Source organism: Prunus mume, linkage group LG8 (genome assembly GCF_029339155.1).
Source record: "Prunus mume cultivar Tortuosa linkage group LG8, ASM2933915v1, whole genome shotgun sequence".
Classification (NCBI taxonomy): domain Eukaryota; kingdom Viridiplantae; phylum Streptophyta; class Magnoliopsida; order Rosales; family Rosaceae; genus Prunus; species Prunus mume.
The window spans coordinates 10,016,352-10,039,357 of NC_142705.1; the positions used below are offsets into that span (position 1 = coordinate 10,016,352).

The window sequence follows — 23,006 nt, forward strand, 5'->3', positions numbered from 1 at the left end:
TCTAACCAAGACTAATCGCTGGGTCTCTTTTTCTTTTTTTTAAATAATAAACCGTATAGCCGCGCGGCTTTACTGGGTCCTCCTTATGCGGCTATACTTTTTACATATAATATAATTAAATGGTATCGCCGCGCGGCTATACAGGGTTATTTTTAAAAAACACTAAATAGTATAGCCGCGCGGCTATAATCTTTAAATATAATGATATTTAAAACGTACAGCCGCCCGGCTATATTGGGTCCTTTGAAAAAAAGTTTAGCCGTTCGGCTAGACTCTTTAATATTTAAAAATAAAATAAAAAGGACCCAGTCTAGCCGAACGGCTGTACTTAGTCCTTTTTATTTTATTTAATAAATAGTATAGCTACGCGGCCATACGTGGTCTTTCTTAAATTTTTTTAAAATAAATCGTAGAGCCGCGCAGCTATACTAGGATCCTTTGTTTTTTTTGTACTTTTTTTCCATTGCCATACTGTAAGATTAGTGCTGACTGCTATTATATGCTTTGCAACTGCATCAGACCTGAAATTGTTCTTCAAGACTTACATTTTATCTGACAAAGAGACATAAAAACATTCATTCCATCATACCATCTTTTGTACTAAATTATTCAATTATAAAACCCGAAGATTGTTAAGAAAATCCAGAACTGAAACAACCTGTACGTTCATATAATTGAGAGCTTAGAAACTTATAGCTAAGTTGTCTTGTTGATGTGTTAATTCAGAATTGTTATACATAAAGCACGCAAATTATCAGGACTTGATAACATCAAATCTTTTGATCCAGTTGACGTATAACTTGATGCTTAATTATGGAAATTTACAAGAGCAATCCACATACGGATCTGTATGGTCACAGCCACTGTTTCGGTTGTACATTGTTTCTTCAATATTATTCTGTTTTTCCAACAGTTGATTATTCAAAATCTCTCGGACGCCCAGGCGCTATCAATAATGAATTATGCTATATCCTTTAATAAATAGTTGACTGGGGTTTTTAAAAAAAAAAGTTTTTTCCTTATTTTTGTTTTACTATAAGAGTAGTTTGATAGGCCTTACCCGAGTCTCTATTGTTTCCTTTTGATTTTTAACTTTTTCATAGTTATTACCCATATAAAGAATTTAGCATTTCCCGTTTAATAATTGACGTATATATTTTTCAATAATTCTTCCGTTTCCACATCTTAAAGACGGATCTACACGTATGTACACATATATTTTTCATGTCACAGCCACTGTTTCACATATGATTGAATAAAAATAATATATATTAACTATGAAAGAATGTGAGAGGCTAAGATTATTTCTTACTTGCTGTAAAAAAAAAATATGCAAGATGATGATTTTGCAATCTCTTTGCCAACTAGAACAAAAATTCAAACAAAGATTTATTGGTATAGTAGTAAGATAGGTGGTAGTATTCTTCATGTAAAGTATTATTTGAAAAGTGAAGTAATTACTAAGACCACTCCAACTCAGCATGGAATTCTCTACAACAAATAATGTGTGCAGTAACATAATTTAGTAGCACTTGAGAGAACGAGGTAGATCAAAGGCAAACATTCCCACGAAAAAAATGAAGACAAATTGAACTATCATATTGATTTACTGTGAAATTTCTCCCTCTTCAATATCTGCTTTGGATATGTTCAACTAGCAAATTATAACTATAAAGTATAAACTAATGGAAATAGGCGACAAAATTTCAAAATTGCTAACACACCCTTCTTTGCAGGATATGGTTCTTTAAATTTGATAATGAAAGAGAAGAAAAGGAAAAAGTAAGAAAGTGCAATATTCTATTTTTTTTGGGGGGAAGCTTGAAATTACAGAATCAATCTCCTAAATTGACGAAAGCATAATGCTAGCTTAGATTAGCCCATTTCAGCCACAACACAAACTGAATGGCATCTTACTTACATGTCTATGTAGAATATGAATCAACTATTAATTTAACAACACATGTACAAACTCCACCTCTGAATTCTTTCTGAGAAACATAGAGGTCGACGAGGTAACGATGCTTCTAGCCTGCCATCTTCCGAATCTTAGCCGTCTGGTTGATGAAAAGTTGGGTTGTGTAGCACTTTTCTTTTACTACAGAAACTTACAATTTGAAAGGAGAAGAAGTAATGTTCTACCTTAGTTTGAATGGAGTAATCTTAATGACCAAGCCAGGGAAAACATCATCAGGGTCATGAATATGTGGATTCTCTTCAACAATGTAAGGGTCACCACATTTTTCACTGATTGTTTGCAGTGTCTCTCCTTCATGAACCACATAAATTTCATCACACGGCATGTTCAAACGATCAACTTGAAGTTGGATCGTCCTCAACCTGTACTCGTTTTCGCTTGATAACGATTCGCAGCAGCTCAGAACCAGCATCATCCCCAAGAACAAAGCACAATACCAAGAAATCTTCTCTGCCACTGCGGCCGGTGAACACACAACACACACCATGCTGCTGACCCTTTTGGCTTCTCAAGGCTTTAAGTTGGGTTGATTTTTCTGAGGATTTGAATTGAATTATGGCACATGGAGAGGTGTGTTCATATGGTGTTATTTAAGAGAAGGGTTCTTTTCTTTGGTGGTTGGAGTGGGTACAGTTCATGGAGGGAGTTGAAACGGTTCTCTCAATTAGGAATAAAGAAGAGGAGAAAGTTTTGGTTAAACTGCTTTTATTAAATGGGGTTTGGACTTTGGGTTTTGTTTGGCACCTGCTTCTCTTTGTTATCTTCTTTTTCTTGCTCGTCTTCTAGGGGAGGTGCTTAGAATTTCTTCCCTAGTACAGGCAATAAGGACATATTAACAACAATGGTGGCTGAGAGGGTGATTTAGTCAAAGATATATATATATATATATATTGTTAAACCTTACTTCCTCGTTGAGATATATAATGTGGTAATATGTCTTATCTGTCAATGAAATTACGAAATACTCGAAAACTATATCTTCTGCCGCCCGATAGATTGATTAATAAGCCACATGACGATTGTAAATAGGTATTAAACACTATATAAGACAGCAAAGGATGTGGCAATGGACCATGGTTTATATCAAATAACATATCTATCTATAACAACTCGATAGTACTCCTCCTTAATGGACCATGGCAATGGACGAAAAAGGGAGTTATTATTGACACTTTAAAATAGTCATTATGCACTCCTCCTTAATGAACACATGACGAAACAAAACGGAGTGCAAGATGACTATTCTGAATTTCTAGTAACAATTTTTTTTCTTCTGTTCTTACCATAATTGTAATGGGTCGTTGAAATATAATCTTAGAAAGCATTTGGGGTAGCCATGATTTGTATATTTTATCATTTGGACTCAATTATTAGAAGCCAGATAAACTGGTACCGCATAAAACAATAGAGAGAGTGAACGTTCGACTCAATCAGTGCAGGATTATCATCCAAACAGAGCACAGTTGGGCTGTCACATTCACAAGAATGGACTGGCGTTAGATTTCTTGAGGTTCAAAGTATCGAAGAAAAAAGTTTTGGAGGGTTTTCTTGAGAAGAAACAGAGTAATTGTACGTCAGCCAAGTGGATAAGTAAAATATATTTCCGATGGGGAAAGCAAATTGTTCAAGGAACCATGTTTTCTAATCGATTGATATGTGTTTATCATATCGATCATTATGACCAACTCTTAATTTACACTTTAACCATCACATCGTGTGCTCAGGGAAAACCAAATGGCTCAAGAATCTGATTGCACAAAAGTTCCAACATGTTGACAACTTTCATTAACAGCTAATTGGACAATATTTAGCAAATGTTTTACAAGTTCAGGATATTGAAGGGGAAGGTTGCACAGGCGAGCTAGCTCTTTACTACCTCGAAGAAGGAAAGAAAGGCCATGAAGCGATTTTTGTCGGTAACAAGAGGCAACCCAACTTTCAGTTTACAATTTGTGTTTTTATTGACATTTGGATTGCAGTTACATAATCCCACAGCTTTCAAGATTTCATCAATCGACTTCTTATACAATCAAGGACTTCATCCACTTTCACTGTCCAAGCAACTTCAACCGGGGAATAGCCTGTCCATGGATTGCTTGAATTCCAACTGTAATAGAGCAAACATAATTATCAAAATGGTATCTAACAGAAATAGGATTTTCACAAGAGTATAATAATCTGCTCATACTTTTTAAGTCCTTGATCCATCAGTGTGTGCCCAACACAGATGCCCTGAGTTTCAACCCTCACAACCCCCTTCTTGTATGTAAAGAGATCAGGACGGACCAGTGCTACAAAACTGACCGGGTCATGAAGGAAAATCCCTGAAACAATGTCAGAGAGCCATTGAGATGTATTGCATCAGACACAAAATGAATGAACATAAAAACTATTGAACTAAGTGTAGGGGTTATTGCATAAATAAGTCACCATGAACACCATCAGATTCAACATGCCAATCTCTGTAGAATTTGCACGTGTCGCTTATCAGCTGAGCATGCTTTCCTTTAGATTGACGCAGTTGAAGGAGGTCATCATCTGAAACCAAAACACTATTTCACAGTTCCCTTAAAACAGCACGAGAAGATGATTGAAAAGTTAAACAAACTATAAACTGGTATTCCACCTGTAAATTGAACTTGGGTTGTAATATTTATTCCAACAACAGTAATGTTTGCCCCAGAAGTAAACACAACATCTGCTGCTTCCGGGTCTCCATAAATCTGCAAGTCAGAGACTGGTGTCATCATGTACAATTCGTTGAGATGATGGAACATTTTAATATTATACTAGCTACTTTTAGTGCAACAACATTCTTTCCCTTCAGAAAAGGGAAATGAGAGAACAGTGTCAGAAAAGGGAAATGAGAGAACAGTGTCAGCAACAACTAACTGCAGTTATACAAGTACAAGAGCTGAAAGTAGGCCAGAGGGATGGAAACAAATCCCAAAAAAATGTTTTCGTTGCGATAAAACATAATATAATATGGCGATCCGTTATCTAAGTTTTGTGACTACTGCCTACCATTAGGATCATTGTGGCAGAAAGAGGTGGCACTTACATTTGCTTCCGCAGCAGGATTTACATTTCCCAGTGCAAAGAAAGCACCACCAAGTACGACCACCCTCTTGACCTTTTTTGCAAAGGAAGAATCTCTTTTGATAGCCTAAGCAAGGAACGATGCACATATTAGGGAAGGCTAATAAGAATTCAGAAACTCAAGGCAAACACAAAAGAGGAAAAATGATACTTCAACTTACCAGTGCTAAGTTTGTCAAGGGACCAAGGGCAAGTATAGATACTTCTCCAGGATATTCAGAGACCATATCAACTAAAAATTCAGAAGCATTTTTCTCAATTTTCTTTCTTTCTGGAGGAGGTAGAAATATGTTCCCCAATCCATCAGAACCATGTATAAAGTCAGCAACACGTGGCCTTCCACCCTTTTTTCAAGAATGAAACATAGATATGATAAACTAAATAAAGTATGTTCGATTAGGAAACTAACGGAGGCATTGGGAGGAGGTGAAGGGTACTTAAATGATGAAATGTATATCAAAATATTACCTTCAGAGGCTCAGGGCTTCCCTCCGCCACAGGCAAACTTGGATGCCCTGCGATCTCACACTATCCTTTTGCACATTTAAAACACTAATTGATCATGAACACACTAAAAAATGAAGGGAAAAAAAGGATAGACACTAGAAAAGAGAGGCCCAAAGACGTTAAAAAGGCTCAGTCTACAAGAAGAGGGAAATCAATTGATACAAGTACATACCAGAAGCAAGGCATTGCGAGTGGCATCTTCTGTGGTAACATTACCAAATATTGTTGTCAATCCCAAGACTTCCAACTCTGGAGTTTGAAATGCCATTAAGATAGCCATGGTATCATCTGTTTAGTACCAATAGAAATATCACACATGAAAGAAGTCGTTACAAGCTGTTCATAAACCAGTATCTATATATCCATAACCAGAAGGTTTTCCAATATCATTTTATCCAACTTCAGAAATGTTATTTGGATCTAATTTTATGCAGGAATTACAAAATTTTCTGCAACCTCACTGATTCATTAGAGTGCATATTAATACATCGAGAATAACAGCAAATGAACTTCTCAACACTGCCCGCCAACACCTCCCCCTTCCCCTTCTCTAGTTTTTCTTGCCTTTTCAAATGTTATAGCAGATGCTCTCGAAACACTTTTGCAAAGAGCAGAAAGCAAATTGTTTTACCAAATAGAACTGTAAAATTTATCAGTTATTCCGATTAAAACATAATTCACACCCAAAAACAATATTTCATCCCTTTCTTTTTCAAACTTCACTCACTAATAAAGCATGCGAATAAGAGAAGAAGAAGAAAAAAACCCATCGTTCCCTTTGCTTCTAATCAATTTCCAGTTCCCAGCAAGGTGAAATAGTTGAAAACACCAACAAATAATTCCACAATGCAATTACTTTATTTGCTAAAGATTCCCACAACGTCAATATCACTGTTTCACATACAAACAATTAAACATTTGATAAAGAAACACGTCAAAAATGGAAAACTCCTTTTGTCTGCTGCAAATGTAGCAAAAGTGCCTAACCGTTCTTAGCTGAGGCAAGTTGCTCACTTTCCACGACTCATAACATCATACACATCAAAATCAAAATTTTCAATAACATCCTCTTCCTTTTTCCCACACTTTCTCAGCAACCAAACAGAGGATAGAAGCAGGAATAGGAACACACAAAACAGCAAAAGACGCGCGAAATGAAACGGAAAAACTCACCAATTCCAGGGTCAGTATCAATAATGAGCTTCTCACGCTTCAGCTGGCAGTCCAAAACGCCGTCGCTTTCGCCATCGAGCACCACACCGTGAGTATTCGTCATCGTGCTCCCCAAAAACGCCTCCGATCTCAGAACGATTAGGTCGCAGAAGGTAGCGAGAGAAGAACCAGAGGACAGAGTATTTATATAATGTGTATGTATATGCGCGTGTATATTATATATTATATATTATACATCAACATATACATACACACATAGCCTGAAATATTATAATCGAAATTGGGGTTTCGTCCGATCCGAAGGGACGAGGAGAGCGATGCGAAGCTCAGCTACCGCGAGGCCTCTGGGCGAGTATATATATTGGTTGGTTTTGTTAGGTGCCCGAAGATGAAGACGGGGGACTTCTTGTGTCCGGACCAATTAGAAACCGACACGTGGGGGGTATTCCAAATGGATCTGAATATTGTCCGGTCTCTTTGCTTTTTCCAATTAACTATTTTATTTTATTTTCTGTTTTCATTGTAAATTTACAATGGTGAACATCCCCAGCTCACAGAATATTCTTCCCGGGGGCGAAAATTGAAAGGATAGAATTAGGCTTCTAACTTGGGAAGGCTTATCCGATACAAGAAAGAAATGAAAGTTACAAAAACTTAGGCTTACTACTTGGATTGGTTGAGTTTATTCTAATGGTGGTTATAATCACACTACATTGTTAAACCCGACACAAACTTTTACTATTTAGTTTGGTCGATTTTGTTGACTTTTTTAAGAATGATTTTTGAATGATGATCTTAAATAATGAAACATTTGAATAATTTTTGAATGATACAATTATGTGGACTACAATGAGTGGTTAGCATCATATTAACTTGTTAACCGATTCTCGCTTGAGCACTCTTATTTTTAGAGTATGTTATTCATTGCATATGATATTCATGAATAGATAAATGTTCAAGTTGTCCTAAGCAAGTTTAGTGTTGTCAACCGTATGAAAAGTTAATATTACCTACTCCTACTCTTTTTGGGATTAGTCATTATAATATATATATATTTTTTTTACATCTTAAAAACATTCGATCCTACTTAGTTTCTAAAGCCAATGACGAATTGAAAGGGATTGTGGTTAGTTGTCAGATTTTGACATGTATTATTAATGATTCCACGCAACCACGTGAATTGGATTAGTTATTTTATTATGAAAATATAATTATTCTTATCCTCCTTGATTATTAATTATTTCTAATGAGAAGTGTGGTCAGAAAATTAATTAATATTAGTCACTAATAAACCATTTTTTAAAGAGTTTTATAAAGTAAAATTGGATTACACATCAGGATGCAATTCTCTTGATGTTTTGCTTCAACTTAAGAGATATTTAGTCATATACTCATTCTTAACAATAATAATATAGATAAACTCTACACCATTTAATTTCTATAAACAAACTCAAAAAATGACATATGACCCTATTGAATTTAATTTTAATTATTAAATTACTTTGATACCCTATTGAGTGTTTTGGGCTTTTGTATGAGGTTTTGGGGTTGAGTTTGTTTTAAGAAATCAATGACAGTTTTGTAATTTAAAAGAAGTTAAAAACCTTTTTGTTATGTTGTAAATGGGTTTTAGATGCGTTTCTAAAGTCCATTTCACATAAGATTTTTTTTATAATTTGTGCTCCTATATTGGGTATAATAATGAATCTCCCTAAACTTAAACCCCACTAATGTCATAATCCTGGATCATGATTAGAAATGATAGAGAATTAATTTTGGAAGGGTTTGCATTTTACAACCTTTAATTACATGTGTAGATCGAGTCTTGGTCCAGATTATAATTAGAATTTATTCGTTGGACAGAATCAAAAATATATTTTATCCCAACCAGCATAAAAAATGAATTGAACAATCTGATGACACCAGTTTTACAATTGAGCAGAGCATTAGGTGATGACCTCACCATGCACCACGACCAAATTATGAGATGAGAACCACTTTTCTTTAATATTGTAACTCAACCTTAAATTATGGAACACATGAGAAATTATTGTTTTTCACTGGTTTACAAACACCACATCAACGTGATGACGTGAATTAAGTCAGTTGATTTTGTCAACATGATGACATGATGACGTAATGATGACGTGAATTACTTCAGTTAATTTTACACCCAAGTTTGAATCTCGAGTTCTAGTTCAGAACACGGCAATAGACATGTGGGCAGGAATTGCACATGTCTGAGTGACATCCCACGCAATCAGCAGAGGTTCACAATATTTAAATGTTTTATGTTAAGACAAAAGCATGTGGACACCCTTCATCCCAAAAAAGCATGTGGGATTTTGGTAAAGATACTTTTCTTCCCCCATGAGCATACATAATTTGATAGTACACCAACTGAAAATAATTCATGTAAAAGAAGGACCAAAACCAACATCAAATATTGAGTCAACAGAAGTGGCCACTTTTGACACATCACCAACCACTACATGTGGTGGGTTTGCTTAAAGCTTATCATATTATCCTGCCGATTTTATGCCCTCGAATATTAAGAGCAAATTTACTATTACAACACCAAAAGGGTTTTTGGAATTTGATGGTTTCTAATTGCTTGAGATTTCGGCGTATGATGCATAGTAATATTGCTAAAGATGGATAAATAGATACAAAACTCTGATTTGCCCATTTACAGCCAAAGCAAAACACAAACAACATTTCTATGTATGGCCCCATTTACAGACGTGTTTAAATTTTTTGCCATACAACTGGTCGAAGGAACTATACGATTTGGTGAGCCAAAAGGGTCAGGATTAATCAGTTTGTTTTGGTGGAACTTATACTTTCAACTTCACTGATGTAACCCGAAGGAAGGCTTCTGGTTCCTTAAACCACCACCCTCCCGGGAAAACTTTGGCCCACTAGGATTACTCCGATTCCAGCCGTAAGACTTTCTACTGCAAAATTTGGCCACCTGCACCATACGAAAGAACTCCGTGATGCCACTGACCTACCAACTGTTGGACGGGAGAAAAAAACAAATTGAGTGCAGGCACACAAACATAAAAGAAATAACTAAACTTTTGGCTAACCAACCACCAAGGTTAATTGAGACTGGGACTATAATCCAATATCCACACTTCCACAAACATCACAAGCTATGCATCATAACCTCAAAAATAAGAGCAACATTTACTCTAGGAAATTCTGAACTATCAACATGCAGACTTGCAGTATGCTTAACACAAATATCAGCAGCAATTAGCATATGTGACCACAAATATAAGCATCATATTTGACATACCTTTTTAGTATAAATCTGCTCACAACAGTTAAGGTCATTAAGTAACTTCACGCATTTTGGTGTTTTGGGAGCTTATGACGTTGGCAGGTGCTTTAACAAGACTACCCTTTGCATTTCCAGTGGCTTGTCCAGTTGAACTCCTAGCATTTGCTGTCTCAGTTGCTACTATGGACTTCTTTATCTGTCAAATAAGGGAGAGAAAAAATAAAACACGAGAAATATAACGAGCGGGTATTACACATTTCTGTTGATATCATGCATTAATCTAAACACCCAAGTTCCACTCAAAGTTTAGCAAAGAAAACATGCATGAGCCAATTCCCAACCCAAAGTTCACACAAACACAGTGTGTAGAGGTGTATGAATGTCCATAGAGAAGGGAAAATACACAGGCCAGACTTACAACAGAAAGACGCTCTTTGTGAATATCGTTTGAGAGCTGCAAAGCCATCACACAAAACAAATTCATCAATTAATTAATCATTAAAAAAATACTGTTTTTTTGCATAACCATAAGCATAGGTTCTTAAGTTTTACAATCTAAACATAACAGTAACCAGTCAATCAATGCTTACTGGTTTCCTGAAGCCCTTAATCTCATCACCACCAAACCCAGGAAGAGTTATATTCCAATTTTTTTCTGTATGAAACAAAATAAGATATAGATGATGAAGCACTAGATGTACATAATGTGAACAGAAAATCATCGAGGGCTTCTCTCACATAACTAACCAATATGTAGAAGTATGTCTTTTGCTTCTAACGTAGTTGATTTTCGATGCTTGGCTAGTGAGCAACTAAATGTTGTAATCTGCGCACCGAAAAAAGCATACTGTCAACATAGGAATAGAGTGGATAAGGCACAATCATTATAGAGTATATTGAAAGCGATCAAGCAAATACCAAACAAGACAATTGAGCAAAATAAAGCCTTATCATAAGGATACCCATGAGTTTAACCAAAAAGGTAAAGATAGTCAATACTAAAAAATTAAGAGAATGTGAACATTAGGAATTTCAAAAAATTCAGAACAAATTCCTTCTTGAACTGGCACCAACTGAACACTCAATGAAATAAAAATAAATAAAATAACAACATCCTTTTAAACAGATAATTTCTTAGAGAAAATCAGAAAAAATCTCACAACACATAAATATGACTGCTTAATGTTCTTTTGATTCTTTTGGGAAAACATCTGTGAGAACAAACTAAAAAGTTACCATAGTTAGCAACATACAAAAAGGTCTAGTTTCACGAAATAAATTGCCAAAATTTGTTTAGGCATATATGCTGAATAATAATCAGGGATATCCTTTAAGTGCAAGAAGAAGAAAAAAGACAAAATATTAGCTCAATTACTCACAGACTCAACAAATTCATCTGCAATATCCATGAGAATGTCTTCAACTTCTGGATCTAACTTCTCAGATGGATCAATCTGTCCAAAAGAAGAAAACTTAGTAACATAAGGGAAAAATGAAAGAAATTGAATTTCACATGTATTCTGAATGAAAAGAAAAAATATATTATAGTCAAGCCCTCTTATATAATGTGGAATACATGGAGAAAAAATAATACAACATTTTGGAGATATTGGAGCTACCAATTCACATACTAGAGGCAATTTTCTGACCCAAATTTAAATGGACGAAACTATTTCCTTCAAGAACCATTAACAAAATGTGGCATATGCATCCACACTAACATGAAATGAATGTCTTTTAAAATTAGTTTTAACAGTGACTACTGATGAAACTTCTGGACTAATGCTAGCATGCACAAATATCAAAATATGATGAAAGAAGGACAACATGACTTACCTGGTTAACTAGCTCATGGATGCTTCTTTTGCTAAGAATTCTATTACAAGATTCATCCGTTTCTGCACTAGCAGTTTTATTTTGGGGCCCTGATTGGACTGTGTTAGGCTGTACTGATGCAGGAGAGGAAGACTTCTGGTTTGCCAGGTTCTGGACCCTTGTAATTTGACGGGGGGTTGTTTGTGGGATCCTTGATGGTTGAACGTGTTGCCCAAAATGCTCGGGTCCCTGATGCGATGAAGAAGGTTGTTGATGCTGCGTTGGTGATGTATGCTGTTGCTGTGAAGCTGAAGGCAGGGGATGGTGCTGTTGCTGTGAAGCTGAAGGCAGGGGATGGTGCTGTTGCTGTGACGCTGAAGGCAGGGGATGGTGCTGTTGCTGTGAAGCTGAAGGCAGGGGATGGTGCTGTTGCTGTGAAGCTGAAGGCAAGGGATGGTGTTGTTGCTGTGGAGCTGTAGGAAGGGGATGGTGCTGTTGCTGTGAAGCAGTAGGAAGGGGATGGTGCTGTTGCTGCTGAACATGTGATCTTTGCTGCATGGATGGTGAGTTCATATGCTGCCTATATGAAGGGGATGGTATAGGAGGCTTCCCTTGTGACCCAGATGACAACCATGGCTGAGTATGAGGCTGCAAACCTTGAGATGTATTTGGTGATGTACTAGGAGTTCCTACTGAAGAAACTCGTAAAAGGCTGTGTCCTTGGAAATTCTGCATAAAGGAAATGGGATCAGCAAGCATACTTATAAGCTCGGAAAAAATAAGAAAAAAAAACTTGAACACCAGAAGTCTTTAGGAAGAAGGCAAACTAACAACAACGAGCAGTAATGAGCAGATACAGCAATCAATATAAAGGTCTAAAGTAAATGAATGCATGATCCAACTGAACCCCAAAATAGAAAACAGGACACAGAAATGGAACCCCCAAGCATATCCGTTTTATACAATAAGGAAGGCTAAAATATTCCGGGTTTCTCATATTCTTGGAAACAAAATTCAAACAATACTCCATGATATTTTGTTAGCTTCATGATCAAAACCTTTGATGAACAATGAACTTAACAATGCAAGTCCAATCATTTCTTCATAAGACCCAAATTGAAAAATGGAGAGCATGCAAACACTAACGGTGTGTTGAAGTTAGAAAGAAAAAATTCCTCTAAAAAGGCAATCAGAAAAACCTTGGCAGACAACACAACTTCATCTTGTGAGTTATGACAGAGTACTATTACATTACATATCTAAACTCACATGCCTATGAACTCCAAATTGAACATTGAAATCAAAATAGTAAATGTTACAACGAGATACTAACTTGGGAAGACGGGGACTGACTACTTGCGGTAGATGGTGGTCTAAAAGAGGATTGGACAGGTCTCTGTGGATGTTGTGCACTAACTCCAGCTGGCCGCATTTGAGAACTTGAACCGAGTGAACCCATCATCGCCATTCCTTGCATTCCTTGAGCAGACGGTCTCACCTATATGAGAAAAACATACAAATTCAATACATCTAGTATTCCCAATGAGAAAACCAACCCTCTATATGACACAACAGCAGCATAACAAAACCACAAATTTCAATTCTTTTTTTGTCACCCAACATGTCAAATACTCACCATAATTACCACACATTCATTTGTATTTCATTTTTTTCTGCAAATAACAGTAATGTAGTAGTTGATAGAAGTAAAATGTCACCTGGGAAGCACTAGAATTGGATACGGATTCAGGCACAGCGGCACCGCCCCGGCCCAGGCCACCAAAATGCTGGCCATAAGAGGACGAGAAGGGCGCGGGTTGAGGAGGAGAAGGGCTAGGGTGGTGCGCAGGAACACCAATGGCAATGCCGCCCCTCGGCGGGGGAGGCGCGGAGGACGAGGGCGGAGGGGGAGGCCCAGACGAAGCCGAAGAAGAAGGCGACGGGAAGTGGGCGAAGTGGGACTGCGGCCAGGGGCGAGCCAATGTGGAGGGAGGTCTAGACTGGGGTTGGGGTTGTTGGGGTTGTGGGGTTACTGGGGTTGAGGGTTTAGGGTTAGGGTTAGGGTTTGGGGACGGAGGGATTGGGGTTGGGGTTGAAGGAGCTGTTGAGGAAGGTGGGGGAAGCTGAGATTGAGGTGGAGGTTGAGGTTGGGATTGGGCTGGTGGTTCAGAGGGTGGTTGTTGAGAGGTGGAGGGAGTTGGAGTTGGAGTTGGGGTTGTGGAGGAGGTGGTGGAGTTTTGTTGGTCCATGTCAGTTTGTGGGGAGTTGAAAGGAGGGAAATTTGGGTGTTTCTTTGGATTTTGGATTATGGTTTTGGGGCTTTTATAGGGGACCTGAATTTGGCACAATTTTACGGAGCTTTCTTCGTGTCAGATTTTTACTCTTTTTTTTTTTTTTTCTTGAAAAACAAAATAGATTTTTGGTTTTTAAGCCCATGACTAGTGGGCTGTTGCTTGGGCCTTTGCATAAAACATTTTTAAATTTTCTCTCGTTTTGCTTCCTTTCCTTGGAGAGAGAGAGTTTTGGTGTGTGACTGTGACATTCATGTCTGTATTTCTTGTATGAAAAGAAAAGGTAAAAAAATCCCAACTGTTGGACTGCAGGATTGCTGTATTGAAATTCTAACATATCCATGCTGATACATCTGGGACATTAATACAAACTGGCTATACTGAGAAGCTGTTTCAATTCCAAAATGAATAATATTGTTTTGGATAACTAGCAAGACTGCAAAGAGTGTTCTTCTCAATACCCAACAGTTCAGACAAAAACAAAACAAAAAAGCATTTCCCAACAACAGTTACTGCACTAGCTATAATTGGCATCCTCTTTCCAAAAAGTGGAGGTTGTCATTGCTGTTGGTAGATATATTAGCATAGAAGTTAGAATGCATGTCTTCCCACTTATGTCTGCTGGTACAGTTGAGCCAATCCCTGCCTAAGATGAGATCGATACCAGGTTTCCGGAATACTTGTCAGCGGATTTCGATGTTTAAGTCGGCTCGAGACCAGTGCTTCTATCCCTCTTATGAGGTCAAAGCTTGATTTCTTGGTGTAGTAGCACTTTCATCTTCAAGAACTTGGTATTCCAAGCTGGGGTTTCCATTTTCAAGTGCAGGTACAGGAACTGGATCTTTTTCCCTATAACAGCAAACAATCAAGTGTTCTTCTAACGATTAATTCCAATGACACATTTTGAGTATTTAATGAAGTATGTTCAATACAAGGTCAGAAACGTACGTTAATGAATAAATGATGAGTCCGATAACTACAACTGCAAACGCTAGATAGTATAACCAGTCTACCTGCAATTCGAGTCAGGTTTACTATCAGTGTGAGCAATTTATAAGGATATGGAAGGTATGAGCATATAATAATTGCAAAAATCTATACAGTATCAGGCTCATAACAATTGAATTCTTTCCAATATGCAGAGGTCCATCGTTAAGGTACCTGCTGGCGATAGAAAAAGATGCGAAAGACAACTGCCCACATATCAGATGTGAGAATAGAGAGATTCAGTAATGTCGCTCCGCTCAGCTGTATGGGGAAAAAAGCAATTATTTTAGATGTTAAAAGTGAGTAATTCTTAGAATTGCTTCACTCCATGGGAGTTAATGTAACAAATTGGTTATTGTATTTGAAGTAAGTGTGTTAACAGTTGAGGAGAAGAAAATCGACCTTGAGAACAAGTGGAGCAAGTGTGTAGAACAATAAGCCTGATACACCATAACCAGCAAAGGCTAATATCTGGGAAGAAAGAAAACAGAGCACTCAACTTAAGAAGAAGAAAACACAATCAAGGAAAAACAGATTTTATATCATGTAATGCAGTATCTAAAGTTTCTAAAGATTCCTCTTGTCTTTCATCTAGGATTTCAGTACATGAATTCAAGCATTTATATAAGCGGCAGTAAATCATCACTTTGTCTATATTCCACAAGTTCATCATTAACTGTAATTCTTGAAGGCTCTAATCTTTTAAAAGAATAAGAACATAAATAAATAAATAAAAATTATGAACCTTACATCATCCAACGATACAATTATGATCAACACCTAGTTGAACTTGTTCATGTTACCGCATGATCCTAGCAGGATCTCACATGTCAAGGATGTCAATCCAGCTTGTAAAGCAGGGTAAACAATGGCCACATGAAATGTAATTATGAATTGTTCTTCAAGCTCCTAAACCCCAAGCTATGCAACTACCTTGATATTTTGATTCATGTCCTAATTAGGGGTGGAAGAACTGCTCGGAATGAGACAGGAGATCCACAACAGGATTACATACTTTGAGCAACCTTTTCACAATTTAAGGTCTGTATATTTTCAGAGTTACAAAGACAGCCCCAGAAAAAACAGAAAGCATTAGAAAGCCTGCTTATTTATTTGTCAAATTTATTCACATAGCTAAGATCACTTACAATATCTGTAGACCACTCAACTGATTCCAGAGTCTTTAATTCCAGGATAGACCTACAAGAGGGTTAAGGAGTCCAAGAGATATTGTTCTCCAATACAGAATCATGGTACAAATTATATGAAGCCACTTTCTTGTATGCACTTCGTGATGAAAAGGATACATCTGACATGCACTCACTAGAAATCCATAAACACCGATCATGCAAATTACTTCAACACGATCTTTTTTCTTAACGCAAAACTCCTGCATTTTAGGAAGGACTAAGATGAGAAACAACTCAAGAGAGGCAACTATTTGGTGTAGAAATAATTATATTTAAAGTCAACCAAAAATTGTGTCCGTGTGAGTGTGAGAGAGAGAAACTGAAACATGGGTTCAGTGATCTTGGATGTTCCATTGATATTACCACTTCTGCAGCTAAAAATGGGATAGGAAAAGTATGTAAGTTTCAGGTGAATTTTTACTGTAAAAGTCTCTCCTGCCATTGATGCCTTTTTACAAGGATAAAGTGACAGAAAATACGAGTTCGAAAGGATTCACCAACCTCACCAACATTGCTCATGGCAAAGAAAATGGTTCCTGCGATGACAAGTATGTCCCCTAGAAGAGGTTTTGAGCCACCTGAAGGATGAATGAAAATTGTGAAAAGATGCTACATAACTGGGTATGATTCTAGTGATAGATATAGGACTATTTAATGATTGTCTTCTTCATTCTTTTTTTCTTTACTAAAAAGAAAATTGTCCTCATATCAACTGGGAAAACTTCACCAATAACAGACCACTCAAAACACAATCATTAACTCATAAGTTAAAACATTTCTTCCTTTTTTTTTAGGAAAAAAAAAAGGCAAATGTTTGAAAAGTATTCGTAACAATTATTTACCCAAATGGAAAATTTAGTCCAAAAGGCGTAAGAGAAAGTCACCTCCACCACCCACCCCGGCATCAGAAAGAAGCACTAAACCAAGGCCCACCACACAGGTGGCTGCTCCAAACAATTGCCATAGGGAATATCGAGTGCGTAGGAAGATCCACGTCAAAATTATGACCCAAGCTATTGTGAAACAGTCCAATAGTGTCACACTTGTAATTGATGAGAACTGGTATGCTTCGTTCACTGCATCAAAACAACATAAAGTTAATTTTGCCCTGCATCATTTGCGTTTCAAGTACCTATATGCAATAAAATCCTTAAAACTCCTCCACAAGTTAACGATTAGTTTAGGTGTTCAATTTACAAATTTATGTCTTGTAAAGGCAAAGATTGCCATATTTCACACTGCAGACTTGTACACCAGGGAGCCTGAATATCCGAGCACCCTTCAGCCAATGAAAATAATCATCATGATTAGGCAAGATATTCCAGAGCAGAAACTTGCTCAGAATGGATGTCTGCCAAAACACATCATGTTCTCCCATGCGTCATGCGTGCAAACTATAAGCCTAATAGCCATCGTTACTTTGCTGGCTTGAAGCTGCTTACTGACTTAACCCGTCTAAATATCTTTGAAAAACATCCTACCAGTGTCCCCTAAACTTCACCTTGTCTATTCTTTATTGTCTTAGAAGAGCGCCATTGTCAAACTTGCATGTTTTTATTTCAAAAATTGATATGCATTGTGATTTCTTTCATCAATGCCATACAAATGTTATTCACAGTTTTAATTCCTTTTATTTTTTATTAATTCCTATTGATGAATTTCTACAATGTCTACCAAATCATTTAATATGTAAAGATATAGGCTCTCCTTTGCACCTGAAACAGTTCTGGCAAAATCCGAGCCCTTAATGTACAATCATCCCAACCAAAAACAATGCACAACCCAATGCCATAATGAAGACACAGAATCATTCGATCCCAACTACTAGCAAATCGATGTCGAATGGATATACGATCTATAACAACAAACTTAACAAGCAGCACAATCGACTAATAAATTGCATATCCAGGACTGACACTGACCATGTGAAAGAAAGCTCAACCTTTAGCACTCACCAAGATAGTTCCCCTGAACATCAACAAACCCCAAGAGTAGATACCAATACCAAGAAACCTGCAAATCCCAAGTTTTCAACTTTTTCATTGCTCATTTCACCAAATGGAACACTAATGGCAAATCAAAGTAACTTAAACTACAAAACTCTGATTAATGTCTTGAAACTGGTTCATAATAAAGGATTTAATGCTTGAAAAGTGAGACATACCCGTAGCTTCTCACGCCTATACACCAAGATGCTCCCATAAATCAAAGCCAAACCCAAGTAAGTAGACATAGTCTGTGTAATAGGCGCATCCACACCTGAACAAACCCACCAACCATGAAACCATTTTCTATCAAAAGATTCGAAAACCCAACAGAGAAAAACAATGAATGAAGTAAATAAGAAATTAGTAAGAGGAAAAAAAACCAAGAAATTTGAAATGGGTTGGTGGGTTTTTGAAGTTACCGAGAGTGGATATGAGAGAGGAAGTGAGGCTCATGAGTGCGAGAACAAAGGAGACGACCTGACCCAAAAACAGTAGGTACAGAGTTCGCAAGGTTCCATGGATTCTCCACCAGTTGGTGGTTGCTTGCAACAAGTTCATAGCTGAGCTGAGAACTATCTTTAAATTATTTGCGTACGTAAGAATTTGGATCCATTGTCTTTAATCTTTATAGTGAAGAAGATGGAGAGGTCGTTTTTGGAGATTTCAGATATCTGTTGATGCTACAGTTCGGTGTCAACGCTCAACCAACCATTCTTGGAATTCCAAATGGCGGGGAAGTATACTTTTTCTTGGCAAGTAGGGCCTATATCACGTGATTTTTTTTAGAGTAGAAAATATCACGTGATCTTTTTTTCAACCAATCTACCTTCTTCTTTTTTTGGAACAAAAAATAAAAAGAAACTAATCTAACATTTCCTTTTTGTAATAACAGTAACTCTTAGCAATTTATTCATATTATAACAAATATATATTAATATTATGTGTGATATAAACTCGTCTTATTCATATTATAACTCGCAAACAAAATTTTATAGTTAATTATAAAAGATATGTTTGACCTTTTTTTTTTTATAGTCGTAATAATTGCCCAAAAAGGGTGCTTACGCCAAGATACAAAACAATAAACACACAACCATTACAAATTAGTGAGCAAAATCAATTTTACATTTTGAAAATTCACTAGGAAACCATATGATATGTGAAAACTATCTACTAGTTTGATTGACATATATAATGTCAATCATTAAACATTTTTAAAATAATATTTTTATGTATAAAAAAGCAGCTTGATTCGGTCTTTCTTACTTAAATCGTCTTCTCAATATTTGAAAATATTTAAAGTTTGAACCTCTCATTGCCCGTTAATACAAAAATAAAATAAAATTAGTCTTCTTTAATCAGGTCAGTATGCTTGTGCCTTCAAAATCAATATTGAATACCCTCATCAATTGACATTAATTAGCAAGTCAACTACCTTTCTTTTGTAGCAAGTCCTTACCTAAATAGATTAATTAGTGGGTCTTCTTTGGCAACTAAGTGCTCATTTGGCATTACTTATTTGGGATGATAAGTGATTTTTTTTAAAATTTTGCGAAGCTCAGCCCGTTTGATAAACTATGAGAAAATTACTTATTGTTAAAAATTATTGTGAGAAAAAGTTATAAGGGAAATCAACTAATTAGATGCTTTCATTTTCTGATTATGTGAAAATCAGTTTCGAAAAGGCGTTAGGTTTAATGATTATGCGGGAATTAGTACCAACAACACTTTTAACAAAAAGTTTACTAATCGTCAAACTGTTTTCTCTCACAGCAAATCTAATAGCGATTATTTTCACAACATAGCAATGCCAAACTGGCCCTAAATCGATTGAAACTGTCTTAAGTATCCATCTCAGGTGGATCAATTATCTGGCTCTTCAATCAATAAGTTCCAAATCAACACAAAACTGGATAATTAAGAAAAAAAAAATTTATAAAGAGTGCTGCTATTTCCATATTCCTGTCATATTTCCCTACTTACCTTATCTTCCCACTAGGCTTGTAAAATGAGTCAGGCCGGGCCAGCCCAACCATAAGATGAGTGAGCCCAAGCCCAACTTTATAACGGGCTTTTTTGGCCCTAAGAAGAGAGCAGGCCTGGCCAGGCTAGTCCTGTATATAATATGCTAAGCTCAAGCCCTACCCACAGGCTCAACAATTTCGAGCTTTTGGTTCGGGCCTATACGGCCCATGCCATTTTTTGAAAAATTATAATATTTAAAGAGTTTAAATACCAATTAAGGCATTTATAAAAAATCTCACGTCAAATTGGCAAAAATCTCAACGAATGAAGCCCAACTACACATGACATTATAGGCCCACATGCATAAGTAAGCTAGCCTTAAAGTAGAGGTGTCAAATGGACCGCATTGGGCATGTCCGTCCCATTTAAACTCGTGTTTTTAACATTTTCGTGTCATACCGAGCCAGTCTATTTAATTTATCGGGTCATACCGTGTCGGCCCATTTAATAAAATCATTGATCTCGACCCGACCCAAAGCCCATGTCCACATTGAAACGGGCCGGGCGGGGCTCGTGGCGTGCTCTGGCCCAAGAAACAACCCATTTCATTTGAATTTTTTTCACTTGATTTTTTTTTCCACTAAATAATTCAAATTAAAATATAATTAGAGACAAGAAATGATGAACTATTTGAAAAAATTAATCAATCAAACATCCAAACAATATAAAAGGACGGAGGACAAAAAACAAAGTTAACTTCAACTTTTCATCTTTAAACAACTTATTATTTTATATGTGAAGAAAATTATTGCTTTGATTATGAGAGAGGCGTATATGTCATATGTACTTATCCGTACTCATACCGTATTGTGCCTTATTTAAACGGACTGGGTCGGCCCGTCTCATTTGACAACTCTACCTTAAAGTCTCTATGAAGCTTTGATGGGGTGGGTGAAGATATTTATAAAGCACAAAACAACTGAAGTGGTTGTTTGCCGTGATGTCTCTTATAAAACCCCAAAAGCCAAAGCAAGACCTTTCAGAAGATGGTTCATATGATGCATGACTCTTTGCATTGGATTGTCGTACCACACATTACTGGGATCTCATCTTGACTCAGTGATTATCTTTCCTTGTAGTTTGTCTCTATTTATATGCTCTTGTACATTACTCCCTGTATTTGTAATATATACTACTCTTGTACATATGCACATATATGTATATATAATAAACCTTTGGTATATATATGCATGTGTATACTTCTTATGCATATATGTATGTGTGTTATATATATACATATACATTATAACCAAAAATGGAGAGACACATATATAGAATACATAAATATACATGCATTTTTGTTATATTCAAACAAGCATATTAGCAAAAACCGGGTCGGGTTTGAGCTTTTGGAGGGCTTAAAAACATAGCCCGAGTCCTACCCATTAGACCTCGGGCCAGGCTAAGCTCGTCCATTGCTTTGGGTTGGGTAAGCCCATAATTCCAAAATTCGGGTTGGGTTCATGCTAGCCCATCAGGCCTGGGCTTTATTTACAGGCTTACTTTCCACCCACCATATAAATTTGAAAAAAACACAATCATATCTTTCCATCCATCATTATTTCTAAAATACCCATTATTTTTTCACCCACCAAATAAATAATAATATATTATTAATTAATTAATTAATTAAAAATATAAAATATTCAAAAAATAAAAGACTCTTTCTCTCTCTTTTACCCGATCCCACCTCCAACCATGCTCCCTATCCAACTCTTAAAATAAAGAGATCTCTAGGAGCTCCTAAGTCTGATAAGAGAGAAAGGACTCTTAGTGGCTCCCTATAATTAAATGTTGTTTTACTTTAATGCTATTTTAAGTATTTATTTAATGCTAACTATTTTTATTATTATTTTATATGAAGAAGGAGCATTTATGCTAAACTAAAAAATAAAATAAAAAAACCATTTATGATTCCCTAAACTAGAGAGAATAGTTGGAGTTGAAATTTTATAAGGAACTCCTATAATAGCTTTCTAGTGTTTTTAGCTAAATTTTAACTAAAAAATAAGACCATTTGGTACCAAAGTTTCATCAATTTTATTCGCAGCAAAAATAAAAATGTGTTGAATATTTGATCTAATTATCCCATGTTTTAGACTTTATATGGGTAATGATCACGAACGATACCATTAGTGATCAAAGTGGACAAAGTCATTGCATCCTTAAACGCGGTTTTGCTTAAGAATGCAACCAAATTCTATAATTGTTAAAGTTCCATCTCGAAATTAATATTGTTTAAAAAAAAAACAAAATTGAAAAAGAAGAAGAAAAAGTAATAGACGAAAGGAGACTTTGATGGATGGTGTAGGTTTGATTGCTATGTTTGCACGGCATGTTGACATCATATCATGTGAATGTGAGTGAGGCAGAGTTCAACCCTCTCGACATTTTATTCCCAATTTTCACAGGCATTTTAGTCCTCTCAGTTATGATCCATTTGATAATGGCCAAGGCATTGGGCCAGTAGCAGCCTTTAAATTCATATTCATGAAGTGATGCCAAGAGGCATTACATGTATGGTGCTCTAAATTGTTCTCATAACCACTTTTTCCCTTCTTTATGGCCTTTTTCATTATGTTATCATCTTATAATGTGATTTGATGTTCGAACATCTTTTTTTTTATCTTTATTTTTACAAGCGATATTGACGGAGAAGTAATA

The 23,006-nt window shown here is 36.4% G+C and overlaps 4 protein-coding genes across 7 annotated transcripts; all 4 read right to left on the minus strand.

The window, feature by feature from the left end:
* Positions 1-1,783: 1,783 nt before the first annotated feature.
* Positions 1,784-2,753, minus strand: LOC103339705 (uncharacterized). The gene has a single exon (XM_008243042.3). The coding sequence runs from the start codon at positions 2,463-2,465 to the stop codon at positions 2,139-2,141; it is 327 nt and encodes a 108-aa protein (XP_008241264.2). The 5' UTR covers positions 2,466-2,753; the 3' UTR covers positions 1,784-2,138.
* A 976-nt stretch (positions 2,754-3,729) lies between these two features.
* URH1 (uridine-ribohydrolase 1) lies at positions 3,730-6,981 on the minus strand. Of its 2 annotated transcripts, none has more exons than XM_008243041.3 (9): positions 6,758-6,981; positions 5,757-5,872; positions 5,546-5,605; positions 5,239-5,421; positions 5,040-5,144; positions 4,605-4,701; positions 4,409-4,516; positions 4,167-4,302; positions 3,730-4,085 (listed from the first exon to the last, which is right to left on the minus strand). In XM_008243041.3, exons 1-9 carry the CDS (start codon positions 6,858-6,860, stop codon positions 3,977-3,979), a joined length of 1,017 nt encoding a protein of 338 aa, XP_008241263.1. In that variant the 5' UTR covers positions 6,861-6,981; the 3' UTR covers positions 3,730-3,976. The 2 variants fall into 2 exon arrangements, with proteins under 2 accessions (XP_008241263.1, XP_088898852.1); XM_089042726.1 differs by having other exon boundaries at positions 4,409-4,530; positions 5,003-5,144.
* Positions 6,982-9,377: 2,396 nt separating this feature from the next.
* TAF12 (TBP-associated factor 12) lies at positions 9,378-14,173 on the minus strand. Of its 3 annotated transcripts, none has more exons than XM_008243040.2 (9): positions 13,580-14,173; positions 13,195-13,359; positions 11,883-12,590; positions 11,426-11,500; positions 10,794-10,872; positions 10,637-10,701; positions 10,465-10,500; positions 10,062-10,242; positions 9,378-9,731 (listed from the first exon to the last, which is right to left on the minus strand). In XM_008243040.2, exons 1-8 carry the CDS (start codon positions 14,108-14,110, stop codon positions 10,099-10,101), a joined length of 1,803 nt encoding a protein of 600 aa, XP_008241262.2. In that variant the 5' UTR covers positions 14,111-14,173; the 3' UTR covers positions 9,378-9,731; positions 10,062-10,098. The 3 variants fall into 3 exon arrangements, with proteins under 3 accessions (XP_008241262.2, XP_008241261.2, XP_088899111.1); XM_008243039.2 differs by having other exon boundaries at positions 9,378-9,774; XM_089042985.1 differs by having other exon boundaries at positions 9,627-9,767.
* Positions 14,174-14,436: 263 nt separating this feature from the next.
* Positions 14,437-19,009, minus strand: LOC103339702 (uncharacterized). The gene is made up of 11 exons (XM_008243038.2): positions 18,737-19,009; positions 18,494-18,588; positions 18,285-18,342; positions 17,214-17,405; positions 16,831-16,907; positions 16,447-16,529; positions 16,288-16,339; positions 15,542-15,610; positions 15,314-15,400; positions 15,101-15,165; positions 14,437-15,001 (listed from the first exon to the last, which is right to left on the minus strand). The coding sequence occupies exons 1-11, from the start codon at positions 18,873-18,875 to the stop codon at positions 14,887-14,889; spliced, it is 1,032 nt and encodes a 343-aa protein (XP_008241260.1). The 5' UTR covers positions 18,876-19,009; the 3' UTR covers positions 14,437-14,886.
* Between the last annotated feature and the right edge of the window lie 3,997 nt (positions 19,010-23,006).